The sequence below is a fragment of the Solanum verrucosum genome, unplaced genomic scaffold (genome assembly GCF_900185275.1).
Source record: "Solanum verrucosum unplaced genomic scaffold, falcon-dt-bn FXZP01000060.1, whole genome shotgun sequence".
In the NCBI taxonomy this organism is placed as follows: Eukaryota; Viridiplantae; Streptophyta; class Magnoliopsida; order Solanales; family Solanaceae; genus Solanum; species Solanum verrucosum.
In genome coordinates this window covers 5,553,194-5,570,624 of record NW_026020129.1, presented here as the reverse complement: position 1 = coordinate 5,570,624, position 17,431 = coordinate 5,553,194, and the positions used below count along the sequence as shown (strand labels likewise).

General features: G+C 34.6%; 5 protein-coding genes across 5 annotated transcripts; all 5 read left to right on the top strand.

Annotated features, from left to right (window-relative positions):
* Window positions 1–1,294: 1,294 nt before the first annotated feature.
* LOC125826950 (UMP-CMP kinase 3-like) lies at window positions 1,295–5,480 on the top strand. The gene is made up of 8 exons (XM_049506300.1): window positions 1,295–1,387; window positions 1,494–1,562; window positions 2,748–2,802; window positions 3,957–4,074; window positions 4,313–4,469; window positions 4,570–4,650; window positions 4,851–4,958; window positions 5,296–5,480. The coding sequence occupies exons 2-8, from the start codon at window positions 1,548–1,550 to the stop codon at window positions 5,413–5,415; spliced, it is 654 nt and encodes a 217-aa protein (XP_049362257.1). The 5' UTR covers window positions 1,295–1,387; window positions 1,494–1,547; the 3' UTR covers window positions 5,416–5,480.
* A 924-nt stretch (window positions 5,481–6,404) lies between these two features.
* LOC125826674 (uncharacterized) lies at window positions 6,405–8,009 on the top strand. The gene has a single exon (XM_049506030.1). The coding sequence runs from the start codon at window positions 6,405–6,407 to the stop codon at window positions 8,007–8,009; it is 1,605 nt and encodes a 534-aa protein (XP_049361987.1).
* A 173-nt stretch (window positions 8,010–8,182) lies between these two features.
* Window positions 8,183–8,818, top strand: LOC125826673 (uncharacterized). Its single transcript, XM_049506029.1, has one exon. The coding sequence runs from the start codon at window positions 8,183–8,185 to the stop codon at window positions 8,816–8,818; it is 636 nt and encodes a 211-aa protein (XP_049361986.1).
* A 2,258-nt stretch (window positions 8,819–11,076) lies between these two features.
* LOC125826932 (transcription factor MAMYB) lies at window positions 11,077–12,329 on the top strand. The gene has a single exon (XM_049506284.1). It carries the CDS (start codon window positions 11,108–11,110, stop codon window positions 12,065–12,067), a length of 960 nt encoding a protein of 319 aa, XP_049362241.1. The 5' UTR covers window positions 11,077–11,107; the 3' UTR covers window positions 12,068–12,329.
* Window positions 12,330–15,964: 3,635 nt separating this feature from the next.
* On the top strand, window positions 15,965–16,484 carry LOC125826956 (uncharacterized). The gene has a single exon (XM_049506310.1). The coding sequence runs from the start codon at window positions 16,028–16,030 to the stop codon at window positions 16,334–16,336; it is 309 nt and encodes a 102-aa protein (XP_049362267.1). The 5' UTR covers window positions 15,965–16,027; the 3' UTR covers window positions 16,337–16,484.
* Window positions 16,485–17,431: the final 947 nt, after the last annotated feature.

The following is a 17,431-nucleotide window of genomic DNA, read 5'->3' as shown; positions in this document are numbered from 1 at the left end:
CAAATCATTATTTTTAAAAAAAAATTATGGTGTTAAAAAAAATTATAAAATGGAATATAAGATTTTCGATACTATAATTATATAATATTTATGTGGCTATAGTGACTTCTCATTACAATAAAATAATTTTCAACTTTAAAAAGGAATCATCCCTACCCTTCAGAGGGATCCAGTAATTTGGACTTAAGACTTCCATGTTAAAGGTCTCAAGTTCGAATTTTCTTATATTGGGCTTGCGAAAATAAAAAAAAATTATCTTCTGGATCGAGCTGATCACGTCAGACTTGCGTAGTAGAATCATACCTGTTACTTGTTAGAATAAAAAGTCATAGCTATTAACTAGAACTTTCCATATTCCCCACCCAAAACAAATTCATTTCTCTTCTTGTTTTTTCTCGACAAGCAAATACAAAAAGGTTCGTTTTCATTGGATTCAAAGAGACCAAATCCCCAAAACTGTCACTTGTAACATAAGAAACTGAGAATTATTCCCATTCTATTGGGTCTTTCTTTATCTAAAACATCATAATATATATGTTCGGTTCTACTTCTGCAACTTTCTAAGAAAAAAATTGCAGTATTGTCCAAGTTAGGTACTTTCCTTTCTCAGTTTGCTTGCTTTTTTTCATTCTTTAAGATAAAGTTGTGAACTTTGTTGTTTTGTGAAGGGAAAGTTCTTGGAAATTTTGATAGGAGTTGAAAAAAGGGGGAATTTTGTTGTTCTTGGAAATAAAATGTTCTGTATATATATATATTATGCTGTCTGCCTAGTCATAGATAGATGATTGAGCAATTGATATGATCTGTATTCTGTATGATGTCTTTAGCCTGTGGAATTGTTAGTGAATTTGAGTAGAATCGGAGCTAGAATTTTGAGTATATGACTTCGGAATTATAAAAAAAGGTAAATTGTTGGATTTTGAATAAATTATTTATACTCCCTCTATCTCAAATTATCTGTCGTGTTTCTCTTTTATAACATATGAAGGAAACATTGATTAGAACTGGTTTTTGACTATTTTATCCATCCTTTATTTTTAAACATTATAGAAGTTTAAGACAACTAATTATTTCCCCCATTATATTCTCAATGGTAATTATTCTTGAAAACTATAAACAACTCATTAGTCAAAATTCTACTACTCAAATGAGGTGTTTGTAGTTTTCAAGAATAATTACTATTGAGAATAAAATGGGGGAAATAATTAGTTTTTTCTTTAAACTTTTAAAATGACAAATAATCTGAGACAAATATTTTTAACAATCACTACAGATAAGTTGACAGGTAGTTTGAGACAGAGGGACTACATATTAAGTGGATTTTTGACACAAATACAAGGTCTGGGCTAAAGTTAATTGGTTATAGTACAGTTGTAGTGCTGAACCAGTAAGTAGCACTGTAACTCCGCCCCTGAATTCAAAAGTCTTCAGTATGATAAAATTTTCTAGCAGGAAGTTTTCAAATCATTATTGTTTTTCTTTTTGTGAACAAGGGAACTGCAGGAACATTGACTAACTAAACATATTCTTTGTGTGGGCAATCCAAGATGGATTTACACAAGGTGAGAAAGAATCTTTGGTGTTTTCCCAATTATCATTGGAATTTCTGATTTTGACTCCGTTATAGTTATCCGTCTTGTCTTAATTTTATTTATTCAAGTCTGTCTTCATTGTCCTTCAAGTAATTGGTTTAATATGCTTGTGAAGGTTGGGATCATGAAGTGTACTGTTTATCAACGTAATTGATTTGGTACAACACAGATTGATGAATTCTCTTTGGTTTTGGATTAGAGATTTGAAAGAAAAATTATTTTGGTTTATAAAGAGAAACATGTTGCAAGCTAAAATGATTTCAGTATTGAAGTCAGGAAACATTTTGATTGAAGTCAAGAAATATTACTGAAAGGCAGTTTGAACCGGTGAAACATACTTTCGGATCAGCCACTCATAATTGTGTCAAACTAGGCTGTCTATGTTGCACCCCTTATGTGTGGCCCTTCTGGAGCCTGCGTGAATGCAGGATGCTTCGTGAACTGGGCTGCCCTTTTTTATAGTTATTCATCTCATCTTAATTTTATTTTTACCAGTCTTTCTTAATTGGTAACATGCTTGTGAAGGTTTGCTTTTCCTTTGGGATCATGAAGCATGTACAGCACATCATCCTAATTGATATTGTATAACATGGAATTATGAATTCCCATTGTTTTCTGATTAGAGATTTGCAAAAAAAGAAGAAGCTAATTTTGTAAACAACGAGAATGTTTCATAAACTAGAATTGAATTGTTTCACTACTGAAGTCAACAACATTTGAGGCTTGTGACCAAGTATACAATTCGTACTGGTAATCTTACAAACAAAAGTTAATTCATATACTGAAGGCGAAGCATACTTTGGGATCCCTCAGGAAATCTAATTTCAGGGGGCTTCCCGTATAAATTCTAGTGATAATTTTTCACATGCTATGCCATACTCGCTGCTGAGTGCAGATGAACTCTTCACAGTAAGGCATGTCCTCGTTCGTAGTCTCATTCAACATGACCTTTCCAGCTCAGATATTCAAAGTTTGTTTAGTAACAGTCCTGGCTTTGTATAATACAGACATATCATTCTAATGTCGATGTGATATTTATTTTATTAGTCTTGCCAATTAAGCTAATATTGTCTCGGGCTGGTAATTTTCCTCTTTTTTTAATTAAACCATTTAATACTGTTTCGTGATCATCTGATTGGTAACTTGTTTTTGCAGGAAGATGATAGAGGCTCAGCAAAGCAGAAGAAGGTCAAAATTGTTTTTGTTATAGGTTGGGACGTCTGTAATTCCTTTACTTGCACTGCCTGTTGTAATTACGTCTACTGCATTTTGTATCTCTTTAGATGAAATTAAAACTGCATCTTGTGTTCCTTTTTTATCATGAAAAATGTATCTAGTTTTATCTGGTGTTTGTACATAATATCTTATTTGGTAACGGTGGAAGGTGATAAAAATTGGAAGTGACATACTTTTTCTGCGGCTTCCATGCCTTGCATATCCGACCACCAGCATAAAGGAAGGAAAAGAACAACATTTTGCTGTGTTTTTTCTTTACCTTTTTGTTCTCATAACTTCATCTAATAGGTGTTAAAATGAAAGCTGAATTTAAAAGTTGAGTGTGTGTAACTTCTGATAATATGCTTTCTGTAAACAGCATGACTTTATGATCAGTTTAGCCAATTTCCACATCCAGTTTTGTTCAAATGAAACAAGAAACATTGTTCGTTGATGGTTGTCAAATGATCTTAGTTTAGATCGTGAGGGTAGAATTGACATTCGGAAATAATGGAGGTTCACTCTAGTCACTAGTTATAGTTATATCAAAGTTAAATATAAAGCAAGTTTGTGTTATTTCAAACGTCGGGGGTAGTATACTGAACTTGAGGGCTACAGATAGCAATGTGCTATAAAAACTCATAATGAATAACAGAGGCAGGACTAGTGTGGTTTTGCATCTCAGTACTTTAGTTGTATGCGTGATCATAGACATGCTTAAGCGCGTTAAAGGTTTATTCAAGCACTTGATCAGCTATACGAGATGTCAATGATGAACAGTGGTCGACTAAGACAATGGCTTTTGACGGTGTATTGGTTGAACAAGCTAGAAACTAAGTTCTTGAAGAACTTTTTAATAGATGCAAGTCTCGTTCTAAACCTTCTTTTGAACTTGCTTCAGTGTGCTTTACGCCTTTTCATGATCAACCTTGTAAGTCGTTAATACAATGGTAGCTAATATGTACATCCCCAAGCATAAGGAGTACTTAATAAGATCACAATTCACAAGGGTCATTGTCACATAAGTGTTATGGATTCTTTTTCTTGTGGCTTATAGCATGTGATATTGCAGATCTTTTTATCTCTATTATTTTTAGAAACATAACTTCCTCCTTCCTTATTTTCATGTTGTGATGATTCATGTTACAGGTGGTCCGGGGAGTGGTAAAGGAACACAATGCAAAAGAATAGCACAACAATTTGGATACACTCATCTTAGCGTTGGCGAGATTCTACGTCAAGAAATCAGTTCTGGTTCTGAAACTGGGTAATGTTACGATATTCAATAACCGTTTTAATTCTCAATAAATCCGTAGTTGTTACCCTAGTATGTAAACTGATATGCTCCTAGAGTATATACAATGCTTTTGTTTCATCGAAGAAATTCTCTATGGTGTTACTTGGAATAAGATCATAATATCCACTTTGTAGGCTTCCAGTTCTGTTAAGTAAGAATTTTGTATGTCACAACACTGTCTTTATTTCTTTCGTTCGGTTTATTTCAGCTCTATGATTCAGAAAATTATGAAGGAGGGAAAGCTTGTTCCGTCGGATGTAACAGTGAGGCTTCTTCAACAAGCCATGCAGGGAATCAATAGTGACAAATTCCTAATCGACGGCTTCCCCCGGAATGAAGAGAATGTTAAAGCATTTGAGGATCTTGTAAGTTAGTTTATTATTCAATTGTTTCTAATGCAAGTCAGTAGCACACTGATTTTGCTTGTATAATTTGAAATAACTATCGTTTGGGATTTCTTTGTAGACAAAAATGGAGCCTGAGTTTGTCCTTTATCTAGATTGTCCACAAGACGAAATGGAGAAGCGCTTGCTATCAAGAAATGAGGTATATTTAGCCTATGTTTCTCGGGCTCTCCAAAATGCTGCCCCGCCCGTGTCGGACCCTCCAAAAATGCACGACTTTTGGAGGATCCAACATGCACCTGACAAATTTTTTGATGGGTCGAGGAACATAGTATTAAGATACATCGATTTAGCACTTATATCAAGGATTTTTTTTATACTTAATTTGGAGTAACTATGCAGGGAAGAGAGGATGATAACGTCGAGACAATAAGGAAGCGATTTAAAGTTTTTATGGAGTCAACTCTCCCTACAATTGAATACTATGAATCAAAGGGGAAAATCAGGAAGGTAAATCATAAATTTATAATCTTCTTCTATTGTTGAGTAGGGTGATGGACGTAGTATAAAATGTTTTAGATATTGAATCTGTATAAGATGGAATGATTTTAGTCAGAGGTGGGTGCAACATTGCAACACCGAGTTCATCTGAACCCAATACTTTCGACTCAATGCAGAGCATAAATTTATATGTAATTGTAAATTTGTAACACATAGTACTTGTGAACTCATAAATCCTTAAAATACAATAGTTCAATGCTAAGAATTGAACTCGTATAGTTTAAATCCTGGATACATCCACCCGTTATTTTAGTAATAACTGCTTCCTTGTGTCTGAACATATCAGGTTGATGCTGGAAAATCTGTTGATGAGGTTTTTGAATCCATCAAAGTCATTTTCTCACAAGGAAAAGATTATAACAAGGTGCCACCAAGCAGACACAAGTGCAAATGCTTGATACTTTGAATGAATGAGTGTCTTCAACACTTGATCATTTACAAATATATTTATAAATGCGCGAGATTTAACTTATAGATACAATTCGTGTGCTTGAACTTGTTGCAATAAGTCATATCCTCTTATTATTGACGGCTAAAGGCCAATAGTCGTCCTCCTGGGGATTTTATTGTGTAAAAAACTATATCGTAAATGTATATAAGTTAAACTCTGTATCAGGGGCGGAGCTATGACATGGCGAGGGTGGTCAGATGAACAACCTTCGTCGGAAAATTTTTACGGGTATATATACTAAATATCGAATTTTTTAGATATATACTAACTGTTGCACAACCTTGACACAATAAAGGTTGACAGCCCAGCGGTTAAGGTTGTGCAAAGAGGCCTCAGCGTCCCGGGTTCGAGCCCAAGCGTTGGCGTTTTCTTTAAATTTTATCATTATTCCATTTGTTCTCTTAGAAAAGGCAAAATTCAGTCTGGGTTCGATCCCAGGCTTGAACAATTCATTTATTTAATATCTGTTCCGTTTTTCTCTTAAGAAAAAGTACAAAAGTTACCTTTTATAAGTTAAGAAAAACAAAAGGAAATAAAAGGTCTATTTTTTACTTTTCTTAATTTTAAAAAAAAATAAATTCATAGTTGTCTTTTCCTTTTAGTTTTTTGACTTCTTCTTCTCCCAAAAACCCTTTACAACTTTACTCTTACCTTTCTCTCTTCTCAACTTTCATACATATTTGCAAGTTTTAAGAAATTGGAAGCTTTAATCATTGTATATTTCTTCCTCAACCGCCATTGAAGTGTGAAAAGGTATTTCTTAATTCTTTTTTTCCTTTAGTTTAGTTTTTTCTAATCATGTGTTGAAAGACTTGAATATCTTAGTTTTTATGTTAAAAGCTACTTTATTTATTTGAGTATCGATCAACTATTTGGTGTATTGTGGATGCTTTTTAATAAGTTTGGTATACTTGAACTTGACTACTATTTCAGTTTGGTGTTCAATGAGTTTGGAGAAATATTTTTTTAGAGTACCCAAAACAAGTTTGGCGCCTCAAAATCAAAATCAACTACGCCGAGATGAAAATGTCAACCAAATAGAAATATCATCTCACTCTTCCCAAAGACAAGAATTTGATGTAAATGATTTAAAGGCTGATCCGGCTGAAAGAACTCCAATTTTGAATTATCATCCAAACCTTCGTGATGAGATAAGGAGGGCATATATCATTAAAGGTCCTTGTCAACCTCAAAATCATCAGTTTCCTCAAACTAATTCTTTTGGAACACCACGTCGTTTTGTTTATACATGGTTTGATGAATATCGTGATTGGTTGGAATACAGTATTAGTGCGGATGCTGCTTATTGTTTACCTTGTTATTTGTTTCAAGGAGAAAACATTAATCAAGGTGGTGGTAATGTATTTTCGACTAAGGGATTTACAAATTGGCATAGAAAAGATAGCTTTGCTACACATATTGGTCTACCAAATAGCGTTCATAATCAATCCAAAAGAAAGTGTGAAGATCTCATGCGAGAACAACAATCCATTCAAGCCGCATTTTACAAGTTGGATGATAAAAGTAAGCATGAATATCGAATTCGGTTAAACACTTCAATCGATGTGGTAAGACTTCTCTTGGATCAAGGTTTTGCATTCCGTGGTCATGACGAGAGTGAATCGTCATTGAACAAGGGTAATTTTCTTGAAGTTCTTTCTTGGTTAGCTGCTAGATGTGATGCAATTAAACCTTTTGTGTTAGAAAAAGCTCCAAAAAATAATAAAATGACTTCTCATGACATCCAAAAAGATATTGTGACTGCGTGTAAGATTGAAACAGTTAAGGCAATAATAGAGGATATAAATAGTGACTACTTTGCTTTATTGGTTGATGAATCTAGAGATGTGTCACGCAAAGAGCAAATGGCTATTTGTCTTAGATATGTTGACAAAATGGGGTTTGTGATGGAGGCATTTATTGGACTTGTTCACATTAAAGATACTAGTGCTTTATCTCTAAAGAAAGCAATTGTAGATGTACTTGCTCACCATTCTTTGACTTTATCTAATGTACGTGGGCAATGTTACGATGGGGCAAGTAATATGCAAGGTGAGCTAGGTGGTCTTAAAACGTTGATTAGACAAGAAAGTAGATCGGCTCATTCTGTTCATTGTTTTGCTCATCAACTTCAATTGACTCTTGTTGCGGTTTCTAAAAAGTGTGTTCAAGTAGGTGAACTTGTATTATTAATTTCAAATATTTTGAATGTGTTGGGAGCTTCTTTTAAACGCGTGGATAATTTTCGAGAATCTCAAAAAAAGCATCTCCAAATGGCATTGGATATGGGTGAACTAGAAACGGGTAGAGGGTTGAATCAAGAACTTGGTCTTGTTAAAGCCGGTGATACTCGTTGGGGATCTCACTACAAGTCATTTGGAAACTTTATTAGTAGCTTTGACTCTATTGTTGATGTACTTGATACTCTTGTTGAAAATGCAAGTACTTTGGAAGAAAGAGCAAGCGCATCGGGATTTCTCAGAAGTTGTCAAATGTTTGGATATTTTCTTGTTGCATTTGATGACAGATGTTTTAGGAATCACAAATGATCTTAATGTTTCATTACAAAAAAAGGAGCAAGACATTGCAAATGCCATGATTCTTGTAAAGGTAGCAAAGAGAAGGTTGCAAGCTTTAAGAGATAATGAATGGGATCCTCTCTTTAAAAAAAATATTGGATGGGATTCACTTAAAGAAAAGGTAGAAACATTTTGTATCAAGCATGACATTTCATTATCCATATGCTAATTCTGGGAGATCACGACGTAAAGTAGTTATTTGTACTACTTTGCATCATTATCGTGTGAATGTGTTTTATAAAATCATTGATTGGCAACTACAAGAACTTAATGATCGTTTCAATGAGGTGACAAGTGATTTGCTTAATGGAGTATCTTGCTTGAATCCAATTGATTCATTTTCTAGTTTTGACATAAGGAAGATAATGAGAATGGCTGAATTATATCCTGATGATTTTGATGGGTCCAACATGAGAGCTCTTGAGAATCAACTTGTTAATTACATTATTGATGTTCGTGATATTGATGAAAGGTTCTCCAATTTGGGTGGACTTGGAGAACTTTCAAGAAAGTTGGTTGAGACAAAGAAGCATTTAACCTATTCTCTCGTATTTCTTTTAGTGAAGTTTGCTTTGCTTCTACCTGTTGCCACTGCTACAGTTGAAAGAGCTTTTTCGGCAATGAAGATTATCAAGAATGACTTGCGAAATCGAATGGATGATGAATTCTTAGATGGTTGCATAGTACCTTATGTAGAGAAAAAAGTATTTAAAGATGTTTCTAATGAGTGTATTATGAAAACATTTCAAGAGATGAAGTGTCGTCGAGTGCAATTGTAGTTACCACTTTACAATTTACATATTTTGGTGTATATGAAACTATCCGTCAATATATTTGTCCTACTTCATCTTCCTTAGTTTATTCATTGATATTTTGTAAGTTTCTGTTTTAAGAATTTTCATTTTGGATAGTTGGTTAATTTGATATTGAGGTATGACTATTTTGAAGCCAATCTTTATAATTTGACTAGCAAGGTTTATTTTTTTACTTGTCCTAAAGTATGAACACCCTTGGCGAAAATCCTGGCTCCGCCACTGCTCTGTATCGTATGTTATCTATCATGTTTCTTGTTAATGTATGAAATGCAAGGCATAATAATGTGTTATGAATTTAAGTAGTATTATATAATGTGTTAGCTATCACTTTGTGATTTCTGTTGAAAATTCCAAATGACATTATTATTGAAAATTATTTTCATGTACATCTGTTCCTCAAAACACCAAAAGGTTTCCAACTTGACTTGGTAATCTACTATGTTGTAGTTCGTTCGTTTTAAAATGAATGTCTATGTGATAGTATCTCGTGCATTAGCGTATTAGTGTAAAGGTTGTTGCAAATATTTGATAATACGTGATAGTTTTACCTTTCTATGGTATCTTGTGCACTAGTGTATTAGTGTAAATTAAGATTGTTGTAAATATTTGATACAATAGTCGATGTATGTGCAAGTTGAATTGAATGCCACTTTCTTTATAAGAGAAAATGTCAAGACATTCAAAAACTTAAAACAAAAGTAGCTACTAACAAATAATGTGACAAATGTTTCAAATAACTATAAGCAAATGAATACCAAGTCAAATTTTGTTTTTGTTTTTTGATCGTATTATATGAAGAGAATATTCAGTGTTAATTGAAATTGTATAGGGAAGGTTCTGATGAGATTATGATAGGCAAAGACAGATTCAAGATTTAAATTTTATGGATTCATATTTATTTTTTTGTTATAAATTTCATGAGTTTTTACAAATAAATTTATGTTTCACGTTGAAAATATTGACGTTAAATAAACCTATTAGCACTGATACTCTACATTCGCCTCTGATTATATATAGCAATTAATTAAGATGCCATGATCCGGCTTGCCAATTTATTGATCTTCAATTACCTGTCTTTATATTTTGGCTTCACTCTCCAAAATATTAAATCTCTAATCCTTGATTAATACTTATACCTTTATAAACTGCAAAAAATAAACACAAGAAAACAATTCTGGCCCTTCAATTTTTTATTCTTGAATTATTAAGGCTCTCTCCTAACACTATATAAACCTTTGCTTAGGACATTTTAATTAGTACACAAATCATATCATTAGAGCTTATAATTAAGTGGTTAAGTACTCTCTAGGCAAATAATTAACACAACTTTTGCCATGGCAACAAGGATTTCAACTCCTAATTATACAGCAATTGCCTTGCTAATATTGATAATCATTTCTCCAATTTGTTGCAATATTCTTACTAGTACTAAAAGTGCTAGAAATTCACCAGCTTTAGTACCCAATGTGTCAAGTCAAAAAGTTGGTGGAGAAAATGTTTCGTCAAAAGAAAAGATACGGGGAAGAAATTTGTTATTGCTTAATTTTGGGGGTTGCGCCTGCAATTTATGCTTCTTCACATCTCACTAAATAACAATTAGAGTTTGTTAAATATTAGTAAAAAAAATAAAAATACTCCGTTTGGTAAATTTAACCACAACGACAATATACTCGGTGTGAAATTCCATAAGCACGATTCAAAAAGGGTAGAGTATGGACATACCTTATCATTACCTCGTCGAGCTACATAGATTGTTTTCGAAAGACCATCGACTCAATAACATCAAATTCAAGTAAAATTCAAGTAAAAAGAAGAAGAAAATAGTGTTGGAAACATAACAACCAACAAGGAAAACAATGCAAAACCTACGAGAAAGGAACAAGAACAATAAAATAGTGCGATAATTAAAACACAATTAACAACAAACAATGACAGGTTTCAAAAATAAGAACTACTACAATGACAATAACACTCGAAAAACAAGAACAACCATCTATCTACTAACCTTCTACCCTAACACGCAACCTCCATAACTTGTTATCTAAGGTCACATCCTCGATAAGCTGAAGATGTATCATGTCTTAAGCAATCACTCTCCCTATCTCCCGATACTTCTTTGGCCTATTAAAGGATCACTTTTAACTTACTACAAACATAAAGGATCATTTTTTGCATTTTCTCAATTTTACACATAGTATAACTTTTGTAAAATAAGTAAAAGTAAACATCAGGCGACTGACGTTTCGTTTGTCAATGGAGTTCTTAGATGAAGACGCCAAACCCAGATTTCTCTTCCAATCAAAGCCACTACAGCAATCCAATTCCGATCCGGAAACCCAAACCCGGTCTCTATACCGACCCGGAATCATCATCTCCATCTCTCTTTCTGTTCTTTTCTTTGCTCTTTCGATCCTCTATTTCTCTTTTGAACCCTTCGGATCCATCTTCTTATGGATCTCTCTTTCCCTCCTTGTCGGACCTTTTGCTCCTTCTTCCGTCACAGGTGGTGACATCCGGGTCGGACTCGGAGAACCCATTCAAGACCCGCCTAAAGATGATCTTTCTGATACCGAACCCGATACGAAAAAATCAAACAGAAGATCTAACAGACCCACCAAGAAAAACGTTGACTTTGAGCCTGTGTTAGCTACCCATTATGATCTAAAGCCGGAGAAAACTAATGGGTCGGTGGCAAATTCGAAGAATAGTAATGGGTCGGTTGCGAATCTGGAGAAAAAAGTGGGGGATGGTGTGTGGAATGAAGGGGATGAAGAGTTGTTGAGGAAGATGATGGGGAAGCATCCGGTGGGGAAACCGGGGCGGTGGGAGGCGATAGCAGATGGATTTAACGGGAGATACAGAGTGGAAAGTGTGATTAAGAAATCTAAAGAATTGGGTGAGAAGAAAATGAGTGATGGGGATTCCTATCAGAGGTTTTTGAAGGACAGGAAAACAGTTGATAAGAGATCTGAGGGTGGAAATGAAGCTGATTTCGAGAATGTGGAGGCGAAAAATGCGGTAGAGAGTGGATGGAGTAGTGGGGAGGATTTAGCTTTGCTTAATGCATTGAAGACATTTCCAAAGGAGGTGGCAATGAGGTGGGAGAAAATAGCAGCTGCTGTGCCTGGGAAGAATAAAGCAGCTTGTATGAAAAGAATGGCTGAGTTGAAGAAGGATTTTAGAAGCTCTAAGTCTGCTAATGCTGAAGCTTAGGCATAAAGATCAGTTATTGATTCAAATCTCATAGGAAAATTTTCAGCTATGTTGAGGAGGTAACATATTTTACCATATACAATACTTATTTATTTGTTCGAAATCACTACTTCATTAATTGACATTGTGATTTGTTGAGGAAGAAATTGTAAGGTGACCAGTTATTCAGTTAAAAAGTTTTAAAGTTATGTTCTATGAAATCTGTAACCTGACAATGATTTATATGAATAAATGCATTTCCACTTTGTGGAGATTGAGCTCACAGTGCTTATGGCGTATGCTAAGCATGGAATTTGCCTTCCAAATTTTGAGTTGCAGTTCGCTAAAGATAATCCCTTGATGTTTAATGTCAAATCTTTGAACTTGACACTTTGTGATGGTTGGAATCAAAATGCTTTGATGATTCAAATTGTTAAATGTTACAATTTCACTCTTTTAATTTTTTTTTCCTTGCTACTTGCTAGAATTAAGTCCGCTGTGTAATCATTATGCGGTATAGGATAGTAGGCGACTCAGCTTGATGCAGAAAATAAGTGTAATTTTAACTTTCTTGATTAGCTCTAGCAGCAGGATTTTGAGGCAAAACTCAAAAGGAAGATTGGAGCTATTTAGTGGATATATTAACTTGGCTATTGATCTACCGGCCACAAGATTAACTTGATAACAAGAATGCATAGGCTGTCACTCCTTATCAAATGAATACATAGACATTTTATCAAAAGTTGGTAAAAATGATAGTCTGTATGGTAATTTTTTATTTTTTATTTTTGGTAATGGTCTGTATGAAAAACTCAAGCATCCATAGGAGATAAAATTGCTTGTGCTACCTGATTAGGCTAGCTATAGATGATCTTGTTGAACTTTGTAACCAAGGGGCTGACTGAGTAATTGAGGTTTTGTGTGTAACGACCTGAAGACCTTAGGTTTGAGTCATTTGTCTCCCAACTACTACACCCAGTGGAGCCGTCTATGCCACCATAGTTAGGGAGAGTTGACCTGAATATGCTTGTGGGTTGCTTCAGGCTGTCATAGATTAGTTATGGTGTGTTCAAGCTGGCATGGTCTCCGACATTGAAAGAAACCGTCATGTTGAACCTTTGCTCAAAAGTCCTAGCATTCCTCTTATTTTAGATGTAGGCATTGCATCCCTTAATAAAGCACAATTAGTAGTGTTTGCTGGTAAAATCCGTTCTCAATTTCCTTTCTTCCCCTCTGACCCCCGAACCAGGGTCACCCGTCTTCCATTGGCTATATATATGTGCGTTGCACCAACATTCTAGCTTCTGTTTTGATCTGCATTCCTTCTCTAACTCTTTTCTCTGCTCAATAGAATTTAGTACATGTAGAATGAAACAGCTATCCCTCCTTTAAATATAGAGAAGCTTTTAGCAATTCTCTGTTTTAAAGCGATTAATCTCTATTTCCAGTATAAATGTTTTCGCATACATTGACTGAGTAATGATTCAGTTCATGACTCTAAAGGTTTGAAAAGGACTTTAAAAATCTCATGTTTAGAAATACATATCCATAAAGTTGATGAAAAATGATGCTCCATAAAAACACAGTGACAACTGCTGCTTTGACTACCTTTTTATCTGGAGACTGGAGATCATCCTGTTGAACCCTAACATCCTTAGTCATTGCATCCCTTAACTTGATCGTAATTAGCTGCCAATAAGAACCAATGCTATGCTTTCTGTTAGCTGTCTGCAATGAACTGAAAGAGAATCAACAATGGAAGTGAGTGATTTTGAAGAACTCATCAAAAGATAATGAAAATTGATTCTCCATAAAAACTAAGCGACAAGAACTCAGCAGATAAAATTGCTTCGAACTACCTTTTAGGTTAGTTTGAGATCATCCTGCTCCTGTCTACCACGCGTATAACTTTAGATGTATAAGCAAGAGCATGTTTTCCCTTGCCTGTTCTCAATGTCCTTCTTCCCTCTTTTGACCCACTTCTTCCATGGGCTATTGTACTTTGCCTGCAGGCTGCAACCAGCAACCTAGCTCCCTGTTGCATATGCAGTTCCTCCTGGTTACTACAACTACCAGGAATACAATAACATTCCCAACGTAGTCCCATAAGTGGAGTTTAGGGAGGATAAGATGCACGTAGACCTTCCACCTACCTTGTGGGGGTAGAGAGGTTGTTTCCAATAGACTAAAGGCAATGTCGTTTCTATTTTGTAGCTCATAAGTGGAGCATTTGATTAGTTGTTTGGAGAATCTAGTCGTTTGCTGATCTTGAGGAAGGGGAAGGAGAAAATGTGGATATTTATCCTAGTGAAGAAAGAAGGTTTATTTAAAGGGGATGTAGCAGCATCTAAACCTTATGGATAGGAGGTGACAATGGTTTTTAAAAAGTCGATTGGACCGATCGGATCGAATCGTATCGTATCAAATCAATTTTTAGATTTATAAAAATAGAACAACTCAGTATAGCAACAAAAAACATTTTCAATTCATCGATATTAGTTATAGGCTACTAGACTTTGAGGTGAGAATTTTTACAATATTTGCTTTATATATTACTCCTATTTTTGCCAACTATAACATGTCCTTGATTGAATAATGATCTTGCATGCTTAAGTACATAAACTTAATTGTTCGACGAAATCAATCATAGATTTCAATTTAAATCTATTACATATTTTCATATACTCTTCATAATAAGAGTGATGCGTCATGTGATTATGATAAATATAACGAGTAATTGCTATTTTGTGATATTGTAAAGCGAAAATATTTCATTCTATGTAACATAACTTTTGAGTATTCAATACTATCAAATTTTATCAATTGCAATCCGCGTAAGATGATGTTTCAAAAATTGAAAATTATCTCAAGTGTACCAAAATTTTAAAAAGTCAAGACAACTAAGACGATTTCAAGAAGTCTAATTTTAATTAGGAAAAATTACAGAAATCCCACATTTTAGTTTACTTATTACCATTATCCACTATAAGTTTTACAAATCTCCAAAATTCCTCATTTTTCGCGCATCAGATTAATGTATCAGCGCTTATATTATTGTATCTCGCGCATCATATTAATGTATCAACGCTTATATTATTGTATCTCGCGCATCAGATTAATGTATCAGAGCTATATAAGTGCTGATACATGCGTGAGATACAATAATATAAACGCTGATACATTAATCTGATGCGCGAGATACAATAATATAAGCGCTGATACACTAATCTAATGCGCGAAAATGAGGGATTCCTATAATTATGAACTTTTAAGGGATAAATTGTAATTTTATCTTAAAAGTATGTGATTTCTGTAATTTGCCCTTTTAATTATGCATTTTAAGATAATAAAAATTAATACTTTTAAAGTGTAAGTGATCAATCAAATCATTAACTTACCTATCATGTAGTGCGCTTTCGGTAAATCATAAGCTTAAATCTCACACACACACACACACATATAATATATATATTATATGTAGAGTGCTTTCAGCTAATTAATATGGGACATAAGTTTAACTCACATAATATGTACTAGTTCGCTTTTACTACTAAATTAAAGAGTTAAATTTCTCAATCATTAATGAAATAGTAATTATCTAAACAAAAATTATAGCTTGTAGAATTGTGAAATTTTCATTATGGTATCTTAAAGTTGGAAGGTGTAATTTTGTTCACCTCTTTAAAAAACATTACGTCATATTCGATATTAATTTTCATCCGATAATTATATTGTCTCGACTTAATCATTAGATTATCAAGCATTTAATCCGTCGATTCAACAAATGATATCAACCCAACAAACAAATTACTATCCAACTCATAAAAAATTACTGAATAAATTAAATAGATTGAGTTTGATTTTACAAGCCTTAAATTATTGCGTGAAAGCACTAAACATAAAAACTATCGAGGGGTGTCACAATATAAATATCGAAGAAATCCGATTATCCGCACTACAGTGTGTAAGCAGCGAATAGCCATGGGGATTCTGTCATGGTGGAAAGGCGACAAAAATGAAACCCCTAAAACAACCCACAAACCCGACCCGAAAACCCAAATCTCTTCCGACAAGCCGGGGGTTCCCGGCATGAACGGAGCTGTTGAGGTTTCAAGGCCCAACCCGCCGCCGACCGACATAACCGTTTTCGAATTTGGGTCGGTGGCTGCTTCTGTTGATAAGGTCACACTTGCCGGATATTGTCCTGTTTCTGACGAGCTCGAGCCTTGCCGTTGGGAGCTTTTGCCGGCGAGTGGGTCTGATGCTCCCCAATTTCGAGTGGTTTTCTGATTGGGGTAAGGAAAGAGCTTGTATGGAATTCGTGAGGAAGATTTGTGATTCTGAGTTTTTTAGTTGAAAAAAAAGGTTCTGTTTTTGCTGAATTTAGTGTAATTTACTGAACATGGCGTAATGAAAAAACCCTAATTTAGTTGGGTAATTTATTGATTTCATGTTCTTGATTATAGCTTTTGGATGCATTTTTATATTTTCGTTTTTAAGTTTGTGTGGCTGCTATTCTGAGTTTTGTTTCCCTTAAGAGCTTTTCTTTTAGAGCATGATTTATGTAGCCCATCCCAATTAGTTAGGGATTGATGGTTAGTTGATATATGTCGGTTAATCGGAGGCATGGATCATGGTTGAAAGCCGAAAGCCGAGGGTCTATTGGAAACAACCTCTCTACCTTTGAGGTAAGGGTAAGGACTACGTACACTCTACACTCCCTAGACTCCCGACTATATGGGTATGGTGTTGTAATTGAGGCACAGCTTAGGGGAATGTTAGCTATGGTCATATGACTAGGAAGAAGCTGAAGGAGAAGACAAAAGCTAACTAGTTACAATTTTATGGCACTGTATCTTCCAAGAAATTTCAATGGACAGTTTCTGTGAGAACTCTGTGATTGGTTTAATAGGTTTTTCTTTTAGGGTTAATTTTCCTGATTGGATTCATCCCTATAGTAATTGAATGAATTGATTTGTTAACATGAAAGGGTAAGAACTCAACGGGATTCCTTTCTTTGTTAGTTTGATTCGAAGGGGAAGGGTCGGTTGAGTTCTTAAGAATCAATAAACAAGAGAGCTTTCTAATCTGAAAACAGAAGGATATGTATTTCATGTGGTTCTTTTCCTCTTCCTTACTGTTTGTATTGTTTCAACATGTATGGCAAAGTTTCTTCTGATGGTTAGACGAAGAAATGTGGTGCAGTCAAGTGCAAATGTGCTCTATGTTTATGTATTCTTATAAGTTTACAGTTTCTCTTGGCCATTTGAATATTTTCCATGGTGAGCCTTCTTTTGAGTTGGGGTTGCTTAAAGTTTGTGAAGTCCGAAGAGACTTTTTCATGTGATATGAGTCTTGAGTGTTTTGCAATTTTTCTGTTGTAAA

Bases quoted from the DNA above. Each gene is read 5' to 3' on its own strand.
- LOC125826674 (XM_049506030.1), top strand. From the start codon at position 6,405: ATGAGTTTGGAGAAATATTTTTTTAGAGTACCCAAAACAAGTTTGGCG.
- LOC125826673 (XM_049506029.1), top strand. From the start codon at position 8,183: ATGACATTTCATTATCCATATGCTAATTCTGGGAGATCACGACGTAAA.
- LOC125826950 (XM_049506300.1), top strand. The intron at 4,075-4,312 runs GTAATGTTACGA...GGTTTATTTCAG, and splicing joins AGTTCTGGTTCTGAAACTGG to CTCTATGATTCAGAAAATTA. The intron at 4,959-5,295 runs GTAAATCATAAA...TGAACATATCAG, and splicing joins CAAAGGGGAAAATCAGGAAG to GTTGATGCTGGAAAATCTGT.
- LOC125826932 (XM_049506284.1), top strand. From the start codon at position 11,108: ATGGAGTTCTTAGATGAAGACGCCAAACCCAGATTTCTCTTCCAATCA.
- LOC125826956 (XM_049506310.1), top strand. From the start codon at position 16,028: ATGGGGATTCTGTCATGGTGGAAAGGCGACAAAAATGAAACCCCTAAA.